Below are 19,372 nucleotides of genomic sequence, written 5' to 3' on the forward strand. Positions count from 1 at the left end.
CTCATGAGAGACTTGAACAACCATTTCAAATCCGGAGCCTCTCCAATTGAGATTCCCTCCAATTGAGATTCCGTCTAATTGTGTAAATTGATATGATTACAATGTGAACTAATATATTTTTTGTGTAATTATTAGTTTATACCAACTCAATTATAATTCACATTTACACCAAAATTGTAACGGTCTACGTCGAAGTTGTATGATTAGTAACAAAATTTGAAGAGAAGTGGAATTGGAAAGGCCCCATTTCCCAACTATTTCCATCACACGTTCCATCACACGTTCTCTTGTAAGGTCCAGTTCTAAGTCGCCCTCTCTTTTATTGTGGCCCTCCAAGTCGAATTCGGAAGAATGATTGAATTTTGAGAAAGCCAGCTTGCACATGTACTAATGCAACTATCTTATTTACAATTATCTTGTATCATAAATATAGTGTCTACCAGCCTCCAGATTTCAAGTCCCAATTCCTCATGGCAATCCCTTCATTGACCCAAAACTCTTCTTCCTACATTGAAGGTGGTGATGAACAAACATTGTTTAACAAAGAAAAAGAAGATGACAGTGATCAAATCCTCTCTGTGCTCCCTAGGGAAAGAGGGTGGTTAAGTGAGCACTTTCACTTGTACCAAGGTTTTTGGTGTCCCACCAGAGTTCTCAAGGGACTCCTAATTCTCCAGAAACATTTTCGGGCACAACCAAGTGACATTCTCCTGGCCACATATCCAAAATCGGGAACAACCTGGTTAAAGGCACTTCTTTTTTCCATAACAAATCGTACATGTATCAGTCATCCCGATCAAAATCCTTTGCTAACGGCAAACCCTCATGAACTGGTTCCCATGCTGGAATCATATGCCGCCGAGAATCCTGTAAACCCAAAGCCACCCAATTCTCTCATGCACACTCACATTCCTTACAACTCTTTACCAGAATCAACAAAATCTTCAGGCTGCCCTATTGTTTATGTTTATCGAGACCCGAAGGATGTGTTAGTGTCATGTTGGCACTTTGTCAACAAGCTGAAACCTGAAGCAGTGCCACGAATTTCATTAGCAGAGGCATTTGAAAAGTTCTCTAAAGGTGCTTCACCATTTGGACCATATTGGAATCATGTGTTGGGTTATTGGAAAGCAAGTATAGAATGGCCTGAAAGAGTATTCTTTCTTAGATATGAAGACTTGAAGAAAGAGCCTTGCTTCCATACAAAGAGATTAGCAGAATTCTTGGGGCAGCCTTTCACCACAGACAAAGAAGGTGAAAGCCTGGTGAGTAAAGTGGTAGAGTTCTGTAGTTTTAAGAATCTGAGCAATCTGGATGTGAATAAAACAGGATCACACTCGGTGGTCGGGTTTCGGGTCATAGAAAACAAGATCTATTTCAGGGAAGGTCAGGTTGGTGATTCCCAAAACTATCTTGAAAGAGAAATGATGGATCATTTGGATCAAGTTACTGAAGAAAGTTTTAAGAAATTTCATTTGAAGGCGTTTTCCTCTGAGGATGATGAGAAGTCAGAGGTGTCTACTGCCATGTGATTTTAGACAAGGAAAATTGTGCATCCGCGTAATTGTCCAGTGCCACTATCTCCTGTTGCAGCAACAGGAACATGAGAATGTCATTGTGGAACATCAGAATGCCATTTCCAATTAGGATAAGAGCAAAGCTGTTGACAAAATAAACCAAGTGTGGAAGAACCTATTTACTTATTTACTAGTTTTATTAGAGGCAGATTTCAACGGTTAAGTTATTTAGGAGTTTGTGTTTTATTTGATAATTTCTTATTTTACAAGTCCGAGAAAGTTATAGATAGAACATTTGTTGAGGTATTTTCTTAAGAAAGTCCAAAAACATCGACAAGATTTTATTATGGTGTGATTTTGTTCCATTATTTGAGATTTCAATAATAGTGTGTGTTATTTATTTTCTTCTCTCTTTCATAAATATTTTGAGTGATTATTTTATCTCTACAGTATACATTAATTATTACTAAAACCCAAAATTTGGATTCTACAATTAGTATCAGAGCCAAACTACAAGATTAGTCCTAAGCGTTTCCAATGTCAAAAAATTAAGGCATAGGGTTTGCTAAAAAATATTTAGTTGATTGAGTTAGGCATGAGGTTGGTCCTGAAATACGTAGTTGGTGAAGAATTCGACCATAAGATTGGTCTAGGAATTGTCAAATTGCTACAGATGTCATGATAGAAATTAGAGAAGAATTGGTTGTCAATTGAAGGATTTGATTGGTTAATCAACTAGAAAAACCAAGAAAACTTGACAAAAGAGACATAAAAATTTTATTTAGGCATATGAATTGTTAAATATAGGCAGAATTTTTTAAAAATTTGGTTGATGATGAAAAGTTTTCTATTTCGACTCCTATAACCACAAATAGATACATATTTTAGTTGAATTTTATAAGTGAAAAAATATCTAGAGTTGATTGATAGTGTGAAGTTCTTTTTACTAATTATGGCGGTGGAATTTTTCAATTATTTGGTGGTGATAATTTTGCTAAGAAAGCAGTCTATGATATTCTATGTTTCAGCACTTATATTGATGGTAAATATGGTGACTCTAAAGATGAATGAATTTATATGAATGAGTATTTTGGTCAAGAAAAAATTGCTGAAAAATTATTTGCAAAATACAAAGTTGATAAAATAAACCAAGTCTAGAAGAACCCCTTTATTTATTTACTAGATTTATTGGAGTGAGGTTTTTAGTAGTTATGTTATTTAGGAGTTTGTGTCTTATTTGGCAATTTCTTATGCAAGTGAATTCTTATTTTACAAGTCTCAATAAGTTATAAGTAGGATATTAGTTGAGGTATTTTCTTAAGAGAATCCAAAAGGGTCGATAAGGTTTTATTGTGGTGTGATTTTCTCCCATTGTTTGAGATTTTAATAATAGTGTGTATTATTTATTTTCTTTTCTTCCACCTAAATATTTTGAGTGATTATTTTATCCCTTCAATTCTATAATCCTGAATGCACTAATTATTATTAGAACCTTAAATTTAGATTCTACAAAAGCTATTAGAAAACTATAAAGAGGAGATTTGAAGTGTCAAAAACTTGCTCATGCTGTTCAAGGTGTTAGGTGTTATAGTTTATTTCTAAGAGTGTCAAGGATATTGGTCAATGATTTGAATCATTTTAATGAAGGAGCATTTTAAACCAACATGTGTCAATTTGTATTATCAAGTCATCTCATCTCCCTTTCCCATCGTTATCCTTAATCAAAACAAGAGACTGAAATACTACCATTTTCAACACAGAAATGTTAATTTAATACTTGGATTAATTTCACATACCTCCCTTGAGGTTTTTAACAATTGCAGAAAACTTTTCTCAAGTTCTAAAAATTACACTTACCTCCCCTACTTTCACTATTTAAGTAACATTCTAGACCCAAAAGACACTTTTTCTCAAAATTTCTATAATGCCCTTGAATTATAATTCACAACAAAAATGTAAAGGAAAAAAAACGGTTTACAATCTTTATTTCATTTATCTTTACTTGCTACTATTATTACTTACCCATCAACATCCAAATCACCATTAAATAAATACTTATCTTTGTTCTAATATTCCTCTTTTACCTAAAAATTTCTGATACAGTCTATTGTATCAACTATAAACTCTACATCAGATACCTACAATTTCATATCAATATCAAATTTTACTTAATACAAAACAATATTCATCAATATCCCTAAATTTCAATTCCATGATTGCTATCTTTTTTAATACAAAATAATCTAAACGATCACTGCTAATATCAATATTTAATATACTCCATTGGCACAGAGTTCAAAATCAATCAAATTCTCTCTATACAAATAACACCAATAATTGTAAATCAAAAATAGAAATACAATATAGTTATAAATATATACCAAGAACACATTTTTTCATGACAACCATAACAGTATAACCTATATTTAGTTCTTATTCCATTTCTTATCCTTAATTTTTATTTTTTTTAGCACAATCACTATCTTTATTTCCATCTAGTTTGATAATGAAATTAGCGCTCAATTTGTTATTTAACAATTTCAATTTGATAATACCTATCAAAAATTGGAAACAAAAATGGGTGCAAGGAAACTATTTAATAATAATGAAAAATTGAAAATTGGGAATAGATACCAAGATATGTAAGTATTGGTGGCTTGGTATGTATGGTGATTTTATTAGTGATGACAGTACATGTCTAGTTGATAATAATAAATAAATGAGTTTGAAAGAAAAATAGATACAGAAGGAAGAGAATAGATAGTTAAATGGGAAAGACTGTGGTTTGAATTATTGGTTAATAATAGATGAGAGAGATTTAATATTTGATAGAGTTTTTCAATGAATTGACAATTAATGAAGGGCATTGTTATCTTTTTATCACACCAGGAGAGGTCTTTGTAATTATATAAACCTCAAGGGAGTCGAGTGAAATTGTCGAAAACCTCTGGGAAAGTTTCTAAAATTATCCCTTAATACTTTGATGAGCAGCATATTAACTGAAACAAACAGTATCTAGTAGGGTTAATTGCAACATGCACCCTAATTTTTACCGCCTAAACTACGACTTTTAGTACCCTAAACAAGAAGGTAGGATAAGCGCAAAGGATCTTCTGTCTCACATCCTGTGCCACATTCTGTCCCACTTTTTATTATATTGCTATTTCTCCTTCATAAACATCATGTTTTAATTCTTTTTTGTTTTCTTAAGATCCAATAACTATTAATTGAGTAATACACAAAATTTAACAAATTCAAAAAATTAAAATGCATAAAAAAAATGAGATTTTTTACTAATTTTCTACTGTATTTTTTAATTTTCTTTTATATATTACTTTTTTGAAACTGTTGTATTTATTTTGTACTGAATTAATAGTTATCGGATCTTAAGAAAATAAAAAAGAATTAAAATATGATGTTTATGAAGGAGAAATAGCAATATAATAAAAAGTGGGATAGAGAGTGACACAAAATATGAGACAGAAGATCCGTTGTGTAGGATAAGGCATTCCAGAATCCAAAGTTACCGGGGAAACTTGAACTAGCCCCTTCTACCCCTGATGATTTTTCTAGCATGGTTTCGGTGTACTAATTACATTAATTAGTACACATCACAATAATGGTCAAAATTAATTTGCTTACATTACAAATACAATTTTCAAACACACCTTTTTATCTTTCCAATTATCTTTTTATCTTACAGGCATCACATCACAAAAAATGCTATAGTAATTATTCCAAATAATATTTCAAATAATTACCTATCCAAACACACTCATACTCTTGAGGCAGATAATTACCTATTCCAAATATATCACCTTGGCATTGTTCCTTCTAGGAAACAAGGTTGTATTCTTTTTTCGGTTGAGGCAGATATTTAGAGATGGGATGATGATTCAAGAGTAGAGGTGGCAAATCAACCCACTTAACTAAATTTACTCATACCCGCCCATGAATAGATGGGTATGGGTAGCTTAAATTTTTGTATATGGGTATAAATGGGTTACCCAATAATATCCATTTAACTTGGACACCATCTCCACCGTCCACGTGGCGCTCCAAGAGTAACATGGGCCGCTGCACTTTTTGATGACGTGGCCGAAGGCCATTGGACGCCCGGGAGAGGCCGGGCCCACAAGGATGCACAGTGCCTATTGGGTCGACTTGCACCACCAGGCCGGGGACACGTGTCGGCCATCCCGACACGGGCGGGAATGTTCGAATTCAGGGTCGTGAGGGACTGCGGCATGGAGCACGTAGTACTGCTGGGCATGTACTTCGCACTACGCATAGGGAGCCCTCGATTCATCTGCGAATTGGACCTGCTGTTCAGGGCAGTCGAGGAGCTGAAGGGAACCCTATCGGATTCAGAGGACTGTGCGGATGATGCCAGCTCCACCGGGAGCAGCTGACCTTCTTCGGTAGAAGAAGTGGACTGATGAGGATGATCGGAACCCCCGGACTCGGGAACAAGCTTCCATGGGATGATGAAGTGGACCCCACACGCATAGGGATATAGGTCACAAGAAATCACGGATCCAAAGTGGATCTTCACGTTCAAAATGACATGCTTAGTCGATTTCCAGTTCGACTTGGACCTTCTATTATTATGGAGATGGACCTGTGTGGTCTGTTATCAGGTCCAATAACATTTTGAGTGGCCCAATGGATTAAGAACGAAGGAACGCGTTGGCCCTGTGGGAAGCGAGCCACGTATGGTTCTGGTGGCTTCTGGAATATTCTGTCGAAATTGTTCGACAACTTGTCGTAATGAATAATGAACGATCGAGGATCGCCTTTCTTGATGATATTGAGGACATTTCCCTTATCTTCCCCGGCAAGCGCAACGACATACACCTCGCCTGTAAGACACTCGGGGCGGACATGTGGACGGTGGATAGGGGGGCCACATCATCATCCAAAGGATAATTGGACGGTTGAGATTTACTCAACCCAATATTGGGGCCCGCGAGGATGCACAGTGCCTATACCCATTTTACTCAATCCAAATCCGTCCAAGTCAACCATTTTGACACCTCTATTCAAGAGGTACAAATCCAAGATATACCTTTTGTTATTTCATTGACGAGGAAAAATAAAATGTTTTGAAAATGACATGGATGTCTATAGAATTAAAGAGAACATTGGGTGCCAATTAACTTTTTGCTTCTAGGACAGCTACAGAAAAGAAGTCGAAATCCACTTCTCAGTTTCATTATCTGCAAATGGTTTGGATGTTAGCAATTTCTTTTTTCGGTTCTTAATCTTTGAGCAAAATAGAGGCACACGACACCAATTATTTGGGAGATAGTGTTTTTTTGTTCACAAGTTGAATGGGGTAAAATACCATCTAAGAAAAGAAATACCAAAACCAAACTTGATCAACTTCCTGCCTCAACTAGATAAAGACTTTTGCAAATAAAGCAGTGCCAGTATTCATCTTTTCTTAACAGGTGAATATTAACCTTGAATGTCTAACTGAATGTTTTAGTTGTTTTCTGCCAAGTACTTTTTTTTTTTAGATTTGATTTACTTCAAATTTATATTTATCTTCTAATTCGTATCATTTTCCTCTTTTGTCTTCAATATCAGACCATTAAATTCTACTGAAAAATATATTCTTTCTTGGTGAACCTAGAGGGAATTCAATCTATTGGAAAACTTTGAAGAGTTTTTGATAATAAAGAGTTGATAGTATTTTTGCATTGCTAAGACAAAACCCTAATCTAACATTCCAAAAATTATATGACACAGAATGGAGTACACCATGAATCAATATCTCTTGAAAAGAAAGGCAATCTTTTATGAACGTCTATAAAAAAAAAATTAATGTGAAGTATTTGAAAAAGATCACCCTTGACAAAATCTCGTCATAATGTCTAACATTTGTAATCATGAAGGTTCTGAGGATAAAAATAATAAAATTATTAAAATACATTTGATTTTCTTGTTCAAAAAAAGTAGTCTTAATTTTACCGAAACTTTTTTGAAATAATCAGTGTTTTTCTCTCCTAGTCAAGCTAAATAAAAAATAAATATTGCTTAAAGTTCATAATGGACCCAATGAAATAAGGTATTTAAATATTTGAAGCCTTCTTGAAAAAATTATATCTATTGAAAAATAACAATAATACCTTAAACTAAACAAAAAGTTCAATCTTCGATCACAAAGGTACCCACAATGTATGTAAGATCGTCTAATTTGTTCATTTTTTTCTTCTTATTTTGTTCTTTCCACCCAATTTTAACAATTTTTTTCTTTCATACTTTTATGCTTAAAAAATTCCAGCAGCAAGATGTAATTCAATTGAAAATTTAGACCGTATCAAATTTTAAAACTAGTCACAAAAAAAAAAGAAAAAAGAAAAAACGGACGGATATTTCACTTCACAGATTTCACTCGATGCGCATATGAGGTCCACCAAGCATTCAGTTGAAGTATCCCCTCGCATACACCTAAAATGTCATAAATCCCATGTTTGAACAGTGACTAACGGAGTCTTCAATAGTGTCTATATATATATATATATCCTTAATCTACCTTAAGTACACTACAAGCCCACCCTAAGCCCATTTGAGTTTGTCTTCCAAATTTTTTTTCAAATTATTGCAACTTTTCATTTGAAAGCACTTGTAAATATTTTTAATGAGTCTCTTTCTAGTTTAAATTCAACAAAATGAACTAGTACATATAATATTTGACTATTAACCATTATCTTGTTCATTCTTCATGCGTAATCTACTACTTTTGACTTTGTTGGCACAACTCTTCATACTTAATGAGTCAACTTTATCTCTTATACTATTTGAAAAAGGATTACGAGGGTCTCAAGAGTTAATTTTATTGTAACAGTATATCTAATTCGGGAAAGCTTCCAAATTTAACGTGGAGGGATAATAAATGTCAGTGTAGATATTCATATTGTAAGTCAGATATAATTTTGGTGTCTTAACAATGTCACTCCAGAAATTGACAGACAAAAGCAACATGGCTGGGAACCACCTAAGGAGGGAGTGATCAAAATAAATACAGATGCTGCAGTATCAGCTAAAATGGTAAGAACAGGCTTGGGGATAATAGCCAGAAACTGGCTTGGAAAGATTGTGAAAGTGAGAGGAATATCTGAACGCAAGAGGGGAGAAGCAAACAAAGGAGAAGCACTAGCTATTTGAAGTGCTCTAGTAATGGCAAAGGATTCAGGTTGTGGACTAACATAGAAGTTCAAATAGACTGCAAAGGTGTAGAGGACCAAATCAACACAGGCAATATTCAGGACAGTAGCATAGAAACAGTCCTAGAAGACGTTAATTGGTGACCTTAGACAGGAGTTTGAATGTTGGAGATTCTCTTTTGTTCCTAGGGCTGGAAATAGTTGTAGCCATTCCCTGGCACAATTTGCTGCCAAACTAGTTAAGAATATTGAATGGGAAAATAACTTCCCAACGTGGCTAATAGATCTAGCAAGAAAGGATATGGGGATAGTTACCCCTTTTTGTAAATTAGCTCTTGTATTATCAAGTGTTAATAGCCATAAAATGTTGATGTTTTTGTTGGAAAAAAAAAAACAAATATCCTAGAATGTTAGTTAGAAAAACTCTTTGAAAAATTTATAGTCCACTCCATAATTTGTTTGCTAATCCTTCAAAATTAGAGAGTTAAAATTGCAAGGATTTTCAACAACCTTTTAACCACATAAAACCTTCTATATATTGGATTCAGAGTTCGCTAGGCTATCTAGTGAATTGAAAAATAGTCCACTCCATACTCCCTCTTATTGGTTAAATATAGAAATCACAGCACCATTTGGTGATCAATAACAAATTAATTCCAATTCATTTTTATTGAATCCGCCATGTAATTCGATATGTTATCAGGATAATTCCCCTACTCTTTTTTTTGTTTTCGATTAATAATTGATTAACCTCTAACAGCCTTCTGTAGATTAGGTACAAGAGTTCACTACACTATTTAAAAATCAACAAATAATTTTCGTATTCCCTTTAGTAATTAAATAAAATTTTACTATACTATTTGGTAATTAATAAATAATTAACTCCTACTTAGACCTGGCAATTATACCCAAAACCCAACAACCCACCCAACCCACCCACTAATTTGAAAGGTTGGGTTGGGTAAGTTGGGTATTGGGTCAATTTTAGGTTAGGTAACAAAAGCCCACATATATTTTGGGCGGTTTGGATATTTGTGTTGGGCACCCATTACCCAACTTTTGCTAATTGAATCAAGTGAATAATCAACACAATCTTAAAAGGGTGAATAGTTACTCAAAAGCATCAACTATAGACTTTTTTTTATTATTTTTTGCTATAAACATCTTTTGTGATTATAACATAATTTGCCAAGCAAGTTAAAATTTTTTTACTTGGCATATTTTTAATTCCTTGGTTACATACTTAATAGGGTATTACCCTAGATATGGACAAGGCCAGATGTGTTAGAATAGTTACCAGATTCATCGTGACAAAAAAATTAATTTGCATTTATGAGTTAGATATTTAGCTACAATGTGACTTTTTTTCATTTATATTATCGTCATCAAAATGTTCAGTATGAAGAACTTGAACATTATTAAATTTGAAATTAATTTTGAGACATTAATGTTAACTTACAAGTACTCATGTCCTCGGTGCTTAATAACTACCACATAACTCATTCATGCTAAAAGATTTTTGTTTTTGTAAACCGTATTCTCAATATGTAAAAACTACATAAATCCAAAATTACCATACTTTCTTTGTAAAAATATTAGCATAAAATCTTTTTTTAGGCGGTTTGGGTATTTGTGTTGGACACCCACTTAAAATTTTTTTTTTGTATGTGAAAATATATTTGAGAGAGTTTATATATCAAAATCTATTAACTAATATATTTGGTCATATTTGGGTCATGAGTTTGAGATGACCCAATATGACCCAACCCAAAATTAACCCAATTTAAAGTTGAGCGGGTTGGGTGTAACCCATTTTAATAAAAACCCAATATTAACCTGCCCAAAATCCGTCCAACCCGCCGAATTACAAGGTATACTCCTACTCCTACTCCCTTTTATTTGATGAAACGCCCACAACTAATTAACCCCCTACTCCCCTTAAATACAGAGTCAAGCTACTTTACTTAGCATTTGAAAGATAGTCAACTCTGCATTCTCTCTCATTTGAAGGATAGAATTTTTTTTCCCACGCTATTTATTGATTAGACATACAATGTCTAACAGATTTTGGTAATAAGAAAATAATTAACTCCTTAGTCCTTTTTATTGGTTAAATATATAATTTGCTACATTATATTGAAATTAAAAACTAATTGACTCCATACTCCTTGTTTATGCATAGAATTATCTACAAATTAAAAAAATTGAGCAACTATCTAACCCTTTAAACGACTACATATTCAATTCAGTGCACACTGTATTGGCCAAAAATAAATTAATTTTGCAACACCTTTTAATAGATTATGCATACAATTGGCTATATTTTTTATTTGACCACCTGTTGGTATTTTTTTCATAGAAAAATATCATTTCATTTAATAAATCTGTATTAATGGCAGAATATAAATCAAACAAACATGACACATATACATATAAATTTGAAATTAATAGATACAACAAATCTAAAAAATCAATATAAATAAAAATAACATTGAGGCACCTATATATCTTTCATCCGAATGAGTCATAGTAGCCCAAACATCTGTGTATGTCTTTTGACTCTAACTTAATACAGGTTTAAGTCTAAAGAGAAATTTAAATATGATAATAATGAAAAAAAAATTGCAGATTCAAAAAACTAGATCCCAGATCTACAAAATCTCAAATTTCATATAAAAAAGACAAAACTAAAATAACTCTCACAAGGAAAATTTTAGAAGACAATAAAACTTCCACTAAAACAATTTAGGAGAGAAGAAACTCTCATTAGGAAACCCTAGAAGAAAATTTATTCAAACAAGAGAAATTAAAAACTAGAGAGGAAGCTCCCTCTCATGGAGAAAGACCAAATTTGGTCTCTCTCCCATAAGAGAGATGAAAGAGATTTTGATTGGAAGAGCTCTAGAGCAAAGGAAGAGAAAAAAGTTCCAAAGCGAAGGAAAGCAATTTAATAATTTCCCCACAATTCATTCATACTTTTCACAATACCTTCTCATGGACTTTGCATACAATTAGTTCAAAGCTCAGACGTGGAATACCAGTATATTATATTAACTGAAAAAGTCAATGTATTCAGTCATAGAGTAGTTTGGGGCTACTTTAGCAAATATTACATGCTAAATGCCTAGCACTTGCAACATATAATCAATGTTAATTTTGGTTTTCTTAGGCATAGACACATTTAAAAAAAGAAAGTTTTCCCATTGTAATATGAATCAAAAGTAATTTTACGAGGCTCATGATGCCTTCTTGTTTCGATTATTTATGCATTTTCTTACTCTTTTTTTTTTAATATATGTAAACCAATGCCATTACATCCTAATTATTTCTAGAATAATTAGGAAGCACAAAATTTGTAAAATTCCTCACGTACGTTTGGTTTTCTAACCACTCACTTTTATCTCATTTTTTGTTTCTTATCAAGTTTGCATTTCTATTTTCAATTCTTTCGAACTCCAAACTTTCTTTTTTAAATTACAATCTTTAAATCTCAAAGACGTAAATTAAAATTTAAGTTCACAATGTCAAATTCTCATAGACGTGAATTTTGTATAATTTCAAAATATTGTGATATTTTTGGGTTGGATTTAAGATTTTTTTGGTAGATATAATTGAAATTGAGATGAAATTTATTTGTTTTAACTTATAATTTAAAAAACTTATTTTTGAAAATCCAAATTATTCAAAAATAGTGAACTTTTCATCATATAAAGTTTTAAATTAGTCCATTGCATGTCTTATTTTGTGCATATATATATATTTATATAAATTATTTTTAAAAAAATTCATTGAACCGAGGTTGAACCGGTCCGACCGATTGAATCTCGACCCTTTCACCTCACCGGTTCAATTGACGGTCCGAGTTTTAAAACATTGGTGTTTGGTTTTTGCTTCCGGTTGAATTATTCAAAAAATAAGTCAGTTACCACATTGGTTGTCGTGTTGCTGTCCTGTCCAGAATCTCATTGGCTGGTCTTTGGAATAGTGTAGGCATGCACGGTTTTGGGTACCGCATTGCAGAATAGTCCAAGTTTTGACTTCTGTCATGATCCTATTCTTGCAATACTCTTAGTCAAAGTGGAAATTTTTGTGAATCAGGTAAGTTGTTGATAAATTGAGGCTTTTGGGATTTGGGTGCAAGAAGGTATTTGAAATCTCTTGCGAAGAGAAAGTTTGGAGATTTTGAAAAAATTTTAAAAAATCAACTCCTTACAAGAAGAGAAACATCCTACTTAGAGAGAGAAACTCTCATATAGAAAGAAAGGGTCAATCGAATAAAAATCAAGAAATAATATTAGATTATACCTCATGCGAATTCTTAAACATTAACATCTCAATTTTAGGTCATGCAATTGGGAGCTTTTACAATATTCAGGCAACCAACGCACGTCCTGTTCTTGTTGTAAACCTGAAGCACTAAGTTCTTCTGTGGATTGAATTCAGGGGAACCCATCGCTTCGATTTTCACAGCCGGAATTTCTAAGCCATCATTAACCGTTAATTTAAACGGCCTAGACAATTTATCTGAATTCTCATTATTTAAGTTCTATAACCGAATCCGATATCACAAATTTTAGGGTTAATTCCACTTTGTCCCCTCAAACTTTGGACGATAATCCACTTAAGTCCCTAAACTTCAAAGTGGGACACTTAAATCCCTAAACTTTTAATTTGCTCCCAGTTAAGGAAAATTGTTGACAGATTCCTGAATGCCGTTGGTGGTCAAAGAGCGTGGCAAACACCAGATTTTGACCGAGGGCAACAATGAAAATTCACAAAAATCACATATATAGATTAAAAAAGGTGGTGAAATATGGAGGGAAGGTTTCCCTCCATGCAACCCACTTCAGATGGATAATGTAGACCCGATCCAAATCATAAAAGGGCACTTCAGGTCGGTATGCTGAGAGACCCAAGTTCTCATTTTGCTATCCACAAGGCAGGAAGAAGAAAAGGAGAACCCAACGCATGGTTCAACAAACAAAGAGAAATGGTGAGGCAATTTTGTGATTGTGGAAAGCAAACATTGATGATGACATCATGGACTGCCATGAACCCAGGAAGAAGGTTTTGTCGATGTGCCAAGTACAGAGTAAGGGAAATTGGGGTTTTGTGTTTATACTTGTTTTTTATTTTTGGTTTGTACGAATTGTAGCCACCTAATCTTGTCTGCAAACATAATGTTCTTGTCAAACTAGGAACAAGGAGGCTGCATATACTGGGATTGGGTTGATCCTGAGATGTGTCAAAGGTCAAAAGAAATAATACCTGGACTGCTAAGGTCAATGAACAAGATGGAAGCTGAGTTGGACAGGTTGAAAGAAAATTCAAGGTGCCAACAATCGAAAGTGAGGAAGCTAAGGATGTATTTGATTATCCACTGGGTTGTCATTGTCATGTGGTTGTTTTTGTTCAAATCTGGGGGAGAACGTCCAAAATGAGTTTTCCAGAAGAAGCAACCGCTTATGCCGGACTGCCTGTTTTGTTTGCTCAAATATGGGACCACCTTTGTCTGTCATTGCTAAGTAGTGGACCTTTTGAGTGGTGCAGGAAGGAAATTCTTACTTTTGTTGACTATGTAATTACCAGCACTTTCCCTAAAAGTGTTGGTTTTATATGTACTGTATCAAATTTAGGGATATAGTGGACCTGCTATGTCCCATAATTGTGAACGTTGGACCTGCTATGTAATCAGAATTTGTTGTTTAGGGATTTTAGTGTCCCAATTTGTGAAGTTTATTGTAAGTAGTTTATGTCACATTAACAACAGCAAACAATAGTCGTACCAGAACATAAAATTTTCAGCAAAAGCCTTTGATCATTCAACAAATCATCCAATACACAATAGCAATACCAGGAATGACAAAAATCCACATTAACAACCTCTGCATTTCACCTATCTGGACTAGCAGAACAAAGGCTATATGAGTTCCAAAACAGAGGCTACCAAAAACAGAGGCTAACAAAAATTCCATGTTAACAAAAAAAATCTTAGTTCCAATGGACTATATGAGTTGAACAAAAGTTTGCCACATCTGGACTAGCAAAACAGAGGCTTTTAGTTGCCTAATTTGATTGTATCTACAAAACAAAAAAGGCTATATGCCTGTACAATTCTTGAGTTGGTTTGTCCAGCATCAGTCAGTTCATGCTTGAAGGCTATTTGACATGTTGCTGCAATTTTCCCAACTTAACAGATTGGTTTCCATCCCCATGGAGCTGCACATTTTCAATTCCAGGTGACTCCTTCGCGTGTCCAGCAGCTGTCTGTAATGTAGATAGGTTAACACACAAATTCCCCTGCCATGTGAATTGTGTTGGCTTAAGTCCACTGCTGGAATGAGAGGCTGTCCCCAAGTCCACGTATGAGTATGGTGCTCTCATCGTTACTTCGTGGCTGTGGGAATAAAGTTTGCGACCATTAGCTTTGGAGCTTAACTGCAAACAAGCACATAACATGAATCAATAAGCCGTGACACCCATAAATAAAGACCTGATATATGGAGACCACTTACATGAGTTGTTGTAGAACTCTTTTCCACATGCTCAGAACTTTTTTGAGCATGTTTATATGGGTTTTCCAGATCATCAGACCGTATTTTTACAGTTTTGAATCCCAAGTCTCCAGTCATGTCCAGTGAGTTGCTAAAGGTCCATTGCCTCAACTTACAATTATTCTTTGAGTGACCAAGCTTACGACAGAATGAGCATTTTCTTCCTTTCTTTGTCACTGGTTCTTGTGCCCCATGTTTTGGCTGATTGGCATTCAAATTTTGAGATGGACCTGTGTGACTCTGTTGCGTACTTACTCCAACAATGTCAATGGTCACATCACTTGGACAAGCCTCTTTAGTGTTTGGCTGCATAGATGGACTTGCATCTCCAATATCACTATTCTCCTTTGCTGAACTTGTAGTTGTCCCCTCAGTAGTTTGCTTATTTTTATCCGGACATCCTCTCTTGTTATGTCCGTATTTTTTGCAGCAGCTGCAGCTCATCATGGTGCCAACCTTGCTAACCTTGTGAGGTTTAGTTGGATTGACACAGTTGTCCCGTCTTTCTTCTTCTGAAGCTTTTTTTCTCATCTTCTTCGGCCTTCCAGCAGATCTTCTGTAAGTCGGAGGCTTCATTGCTGGAAGATCTATGTGCTCCCACAAATTAGGACCATTGATTGGATTAAGTACAGGTTCATAACTTTGTAGATACGTATTCTTCAAGTAGGTGTTGGAAACATGCTTCTCTGGTGCATCATGTCTCCTGTTGATGGCAGCTACAGCATGGCCACATGGTATTCCCCTTAATTGCCACTTTCTACATGAACAGGTTTTGGCAGCCATGTCAACAATGTACTGTTCCCCAAATGGACAGCTTATCTGATACTTCATTGTTCCAGCATATGACGCTATGCACATACACTGCTCTTGTTTAGCCTTTTCCAGTATCTCAAATATTGCTGGACAAAGGAGACCTGAATACAAAATGAAAACAACAAATTGGTCATAAATTTCTCAAAGTAATGAACTGAACTTAATACTAGTAAATTAAATGTTTCTTAACCTTCGTGCTTGGACATTGATTTCCTGTTCCTCTCCATCCTCTTCAGTAGGTACAAATAAATGGTCTGCAGCATAGATATGATTGGTAGTGACCTGGCCTTTAAAATTACTGCATTAAAGGACTCACACATGTTATTCACCAAAATATTACAATCCAATCCACATCTGAAATGGGCTCTACACCAAGTTTTGGGATCTTTTTCATCAAGCCAAGAATGCGCAGCTGCAGATTCTTGCCTCAACTGCTCCATTTCGACTTTCCAGTGGGTAACATATGAAGCTTTTGCGCATTTCCAAAGTCTTTCTTTTAAGGCCAGGCCTCTATGAATCTGTTTGAAATTGGTGTATAGATGTTGCACACAACACCTGTGCTCAGCCTGTGGCATTTTGTCTCTAACTGCTTGAAGTAGTCCCTATACACGTTTGAATACATCTTGGCTTAAATAAAAAGTTGTACCTCAATTATTAAATAAAAAGTTACTGTATAAATAAATGCTAATACAATTCATCATACCTTTTGCTTGTCAGTCATGACACACCAATTACTGGAATCTGAAATTTCCAAATCTTGTACAAGCAATCCCAAAAACCAGCTCCAATTGTCATAATTTTCCACTCTAACAACTGACAAAGCTAATGGAAATATTTTGTTATCCCCATCCATGCCCACAGCTGAAAGTAGTTGTCCACCATATGTATCCTTTAAGAAGCACCCATCCAACCCAATCCAATGCCTACAACCCTTTAGAAACCCTGTCTTCAATGGCTCTAAGCACATGTAAAGCCTTTTGAATCTGACAATCCCATCCTCATCCGTATCAGTCTCAACGAACACTGTCGATCCAGGATTTGCTCTCCTCAATTCACCACAAAAGTCCTCTAGCAATGCATACTGTTTTTCATGACTGCCTTCAATCATGTCTCTTACTTTTTTCATTGTCCTATAGCCTTGTTTACGACTAAAATCTACATTTAATTCTTCAGTCACCCTAGTCATGAGCTCTTGGACTGTCATGGATGGTGTTTTTCTCACCTCATCTGCAAACAACCTGGTGGCTAGTTTTGATGTCATGTTTCTATTATGGAAGACACGTCCACAGGTATGCTCCTTGCTAAGTGTCTTGATCTGGAAAGTGTTTTCACCTTGCATTTTTGAGCTAAAAATTTGCCATTCACAGCCTCTACATTTCACCCGTACCCTATATGTGTCATTTTTTATGAATTGGACATCCCTTCCCTCCATAATGGCTTGGATTCTAACAGCCAACCTAAAAATAACAACTGATGAAAACCTCTGGCCTACCTTAAATCTTGGACTTCTCATTTTAGTTTTCTCATTAAAAACTGAAAATTTAGGTTTCTTATTCCTCTTAGGACCATCTTCATTTTCGGATTCACTCTCACTCTTCAAATCTGTAGAACAATCTGTTTCATATTCTGACTGCATATCCTCCACATTAACCATGTCAGGCTCATCACAAACATTTACTTCATCAACAGTTTCTCTTTTCCTACCTGCTCTCTTCTTTCTTGTGTCTTTGCTGGTAGAAGGTCCAACTTCAGGTGCTCCTTTATGTACACCAAACTGTTGTCCAATCTTCAAGGCTTCATCAAATAAAACATCCTCCTCAACTTGCCCCGTATAATCTGGATCATCGAACTTGTCATCAGCCTGCACATCATTATCAGCCTGCACATCAGTCTCATCAGCCTGCATATCATTATCAGTTGCCATTTGTGATTCTTCCCCTGCATTATCTCCCTTGTTGTCCTTCTCTTGTTGCAAATTAGGACTTTTGGAATCAAAATTCTCATGACTGTTTGCAGCAACTTCATTACTGTTGTCATCAGCCACATTTTTCCTTCTGTTGTCCACATCGTTGAAGTCAACTTCTTCCAGTATTGCTATGTCACTGTCCATTTCAGATGTTTCTTTCTCTTTTGTAGCCTGCTTGGTAGAAGTGTTGTGGCCTTCAGGCATGTCTCCATCATCTATTTTTTGAGTTTGAAGCCTCACTGGATTACCATCAGTTTCAACTCGTAGATAAACCTCTGCCACTCTATTGGGTGGCAATGTGTTTACAAGTAGATCACAATCCCAATCACACATGCAAAAATATAGTCCAGTCTCAAGCGGCATACCAGGAATCCTACCATACCACCCAAAACGAGCATCTTTCGGGTATCCTAGTCTTACTGCACATTCATCAAGCACCTGTAGTGACCATTTTTCAGCATTACAGTTGTCTATATAGTCTACCCTTCCCCCCACGTATTCTTTGCTGGGAGAGCTTCTGAACTCACCCTGATGGTGTATCGCCAAAGAAAATGAGTCGGGCCAAATGTCATTTGAACCACACTCTGGTTAAATAAAAAAAATCATTAATAATTAACCCATTAATTATTTACAAAATTTTTAGCATTTGGGACCACAATGTCTTCAACAGAAGGAACATTAGGGTTCCCACAATACTCACTTTTCAGTAAATTATGCAGACCCACTAACAGTACCATCGAAAATATATAATGCCTTGGACATGCATTCCACAACCATCCAAAACCTTAACTTTTCAACAATCCCTACAATCCCTACGGCTTTAAAACGTTTTTCTACTGCTACCCCAAATTCTTACCCAAATTTCGATTCTTAAATTCAATTAAAGTACACAAAAAGCTGTAAAATATTTTTCTCATACCAGTACTTGTCTTCTCTTTTGCTTTTTGTTGTTTCGCTGTGGATCCGGACGCTTTTTCTCTCACATTGACTCGCTTCCTTCCCATTCTTGCAATCTTCAGTGTTTTTCAGCAACAATCATTCGGATTTTTACACACTTTGGTTTTTCCCCTCCTCTCTATTTTTTCGTCCAAGACAGAGGAAAGAAATGACCACTATCTGGGTTTTTCCCTCCTTTGCAATTTTTTTCCTTTGTTTGTCCTTAATTTACGACCCAAATTTACGTTTATGTCCTTGTCATTTTCAGTAACAATATTTCCCATCTTCATTAACGGAGAGTGTTTGCCACGCTCTTTGACCACCAACGGCATTCAGGAATCTGTCAATAATTTTCCTTAACTGGGAGCAAATTAAAAGTTTAGGGATTTAAGTGTCCCACTTTGAAGTTTAGGG

At 35.1% G+C, this 19,372-nt stretch overlaps 1 protein-coding gene across 1 annotated transcript; it reads left to right on the top strand.

Annotated features, from left to right (window-relative positions):
• The first annotated feature begins 470 nt into the window (after positions 1–470).
• LOC113758617 (flavonol sulfotransferase-like) lies at positions 471–1,532 on the top strand. Its single transcript, XM_027301391.1, has one exon. The coding sequence runs from the start codon at positions 471–473 to the stop codon at positions 1,530–1,532; it is 1,062 nt and encodes a 353-aa protein (XP_027157192.1).
• The last annotated feature ends 17,840 nt before the right edge of the window (positions 1,533–19,372 follow it).

Source organism: Coffea eugenioides, unplaced genomic scaffold (assembly GCF_003713205.1).
Source record: "Coffea eugenioides isolate CCC68of unplaced genomic scaffold, Ceug_1.0 ScVebR1_603;HRSCAF=1308, whole genome shotgun sequence".
Lineage (NCBI taxonomy): Eukaryota > Viridiplantae > Streptophyta > Magnoliopsida > Gentianales > Rubiaceae > Coffea > Coffea eugenioides.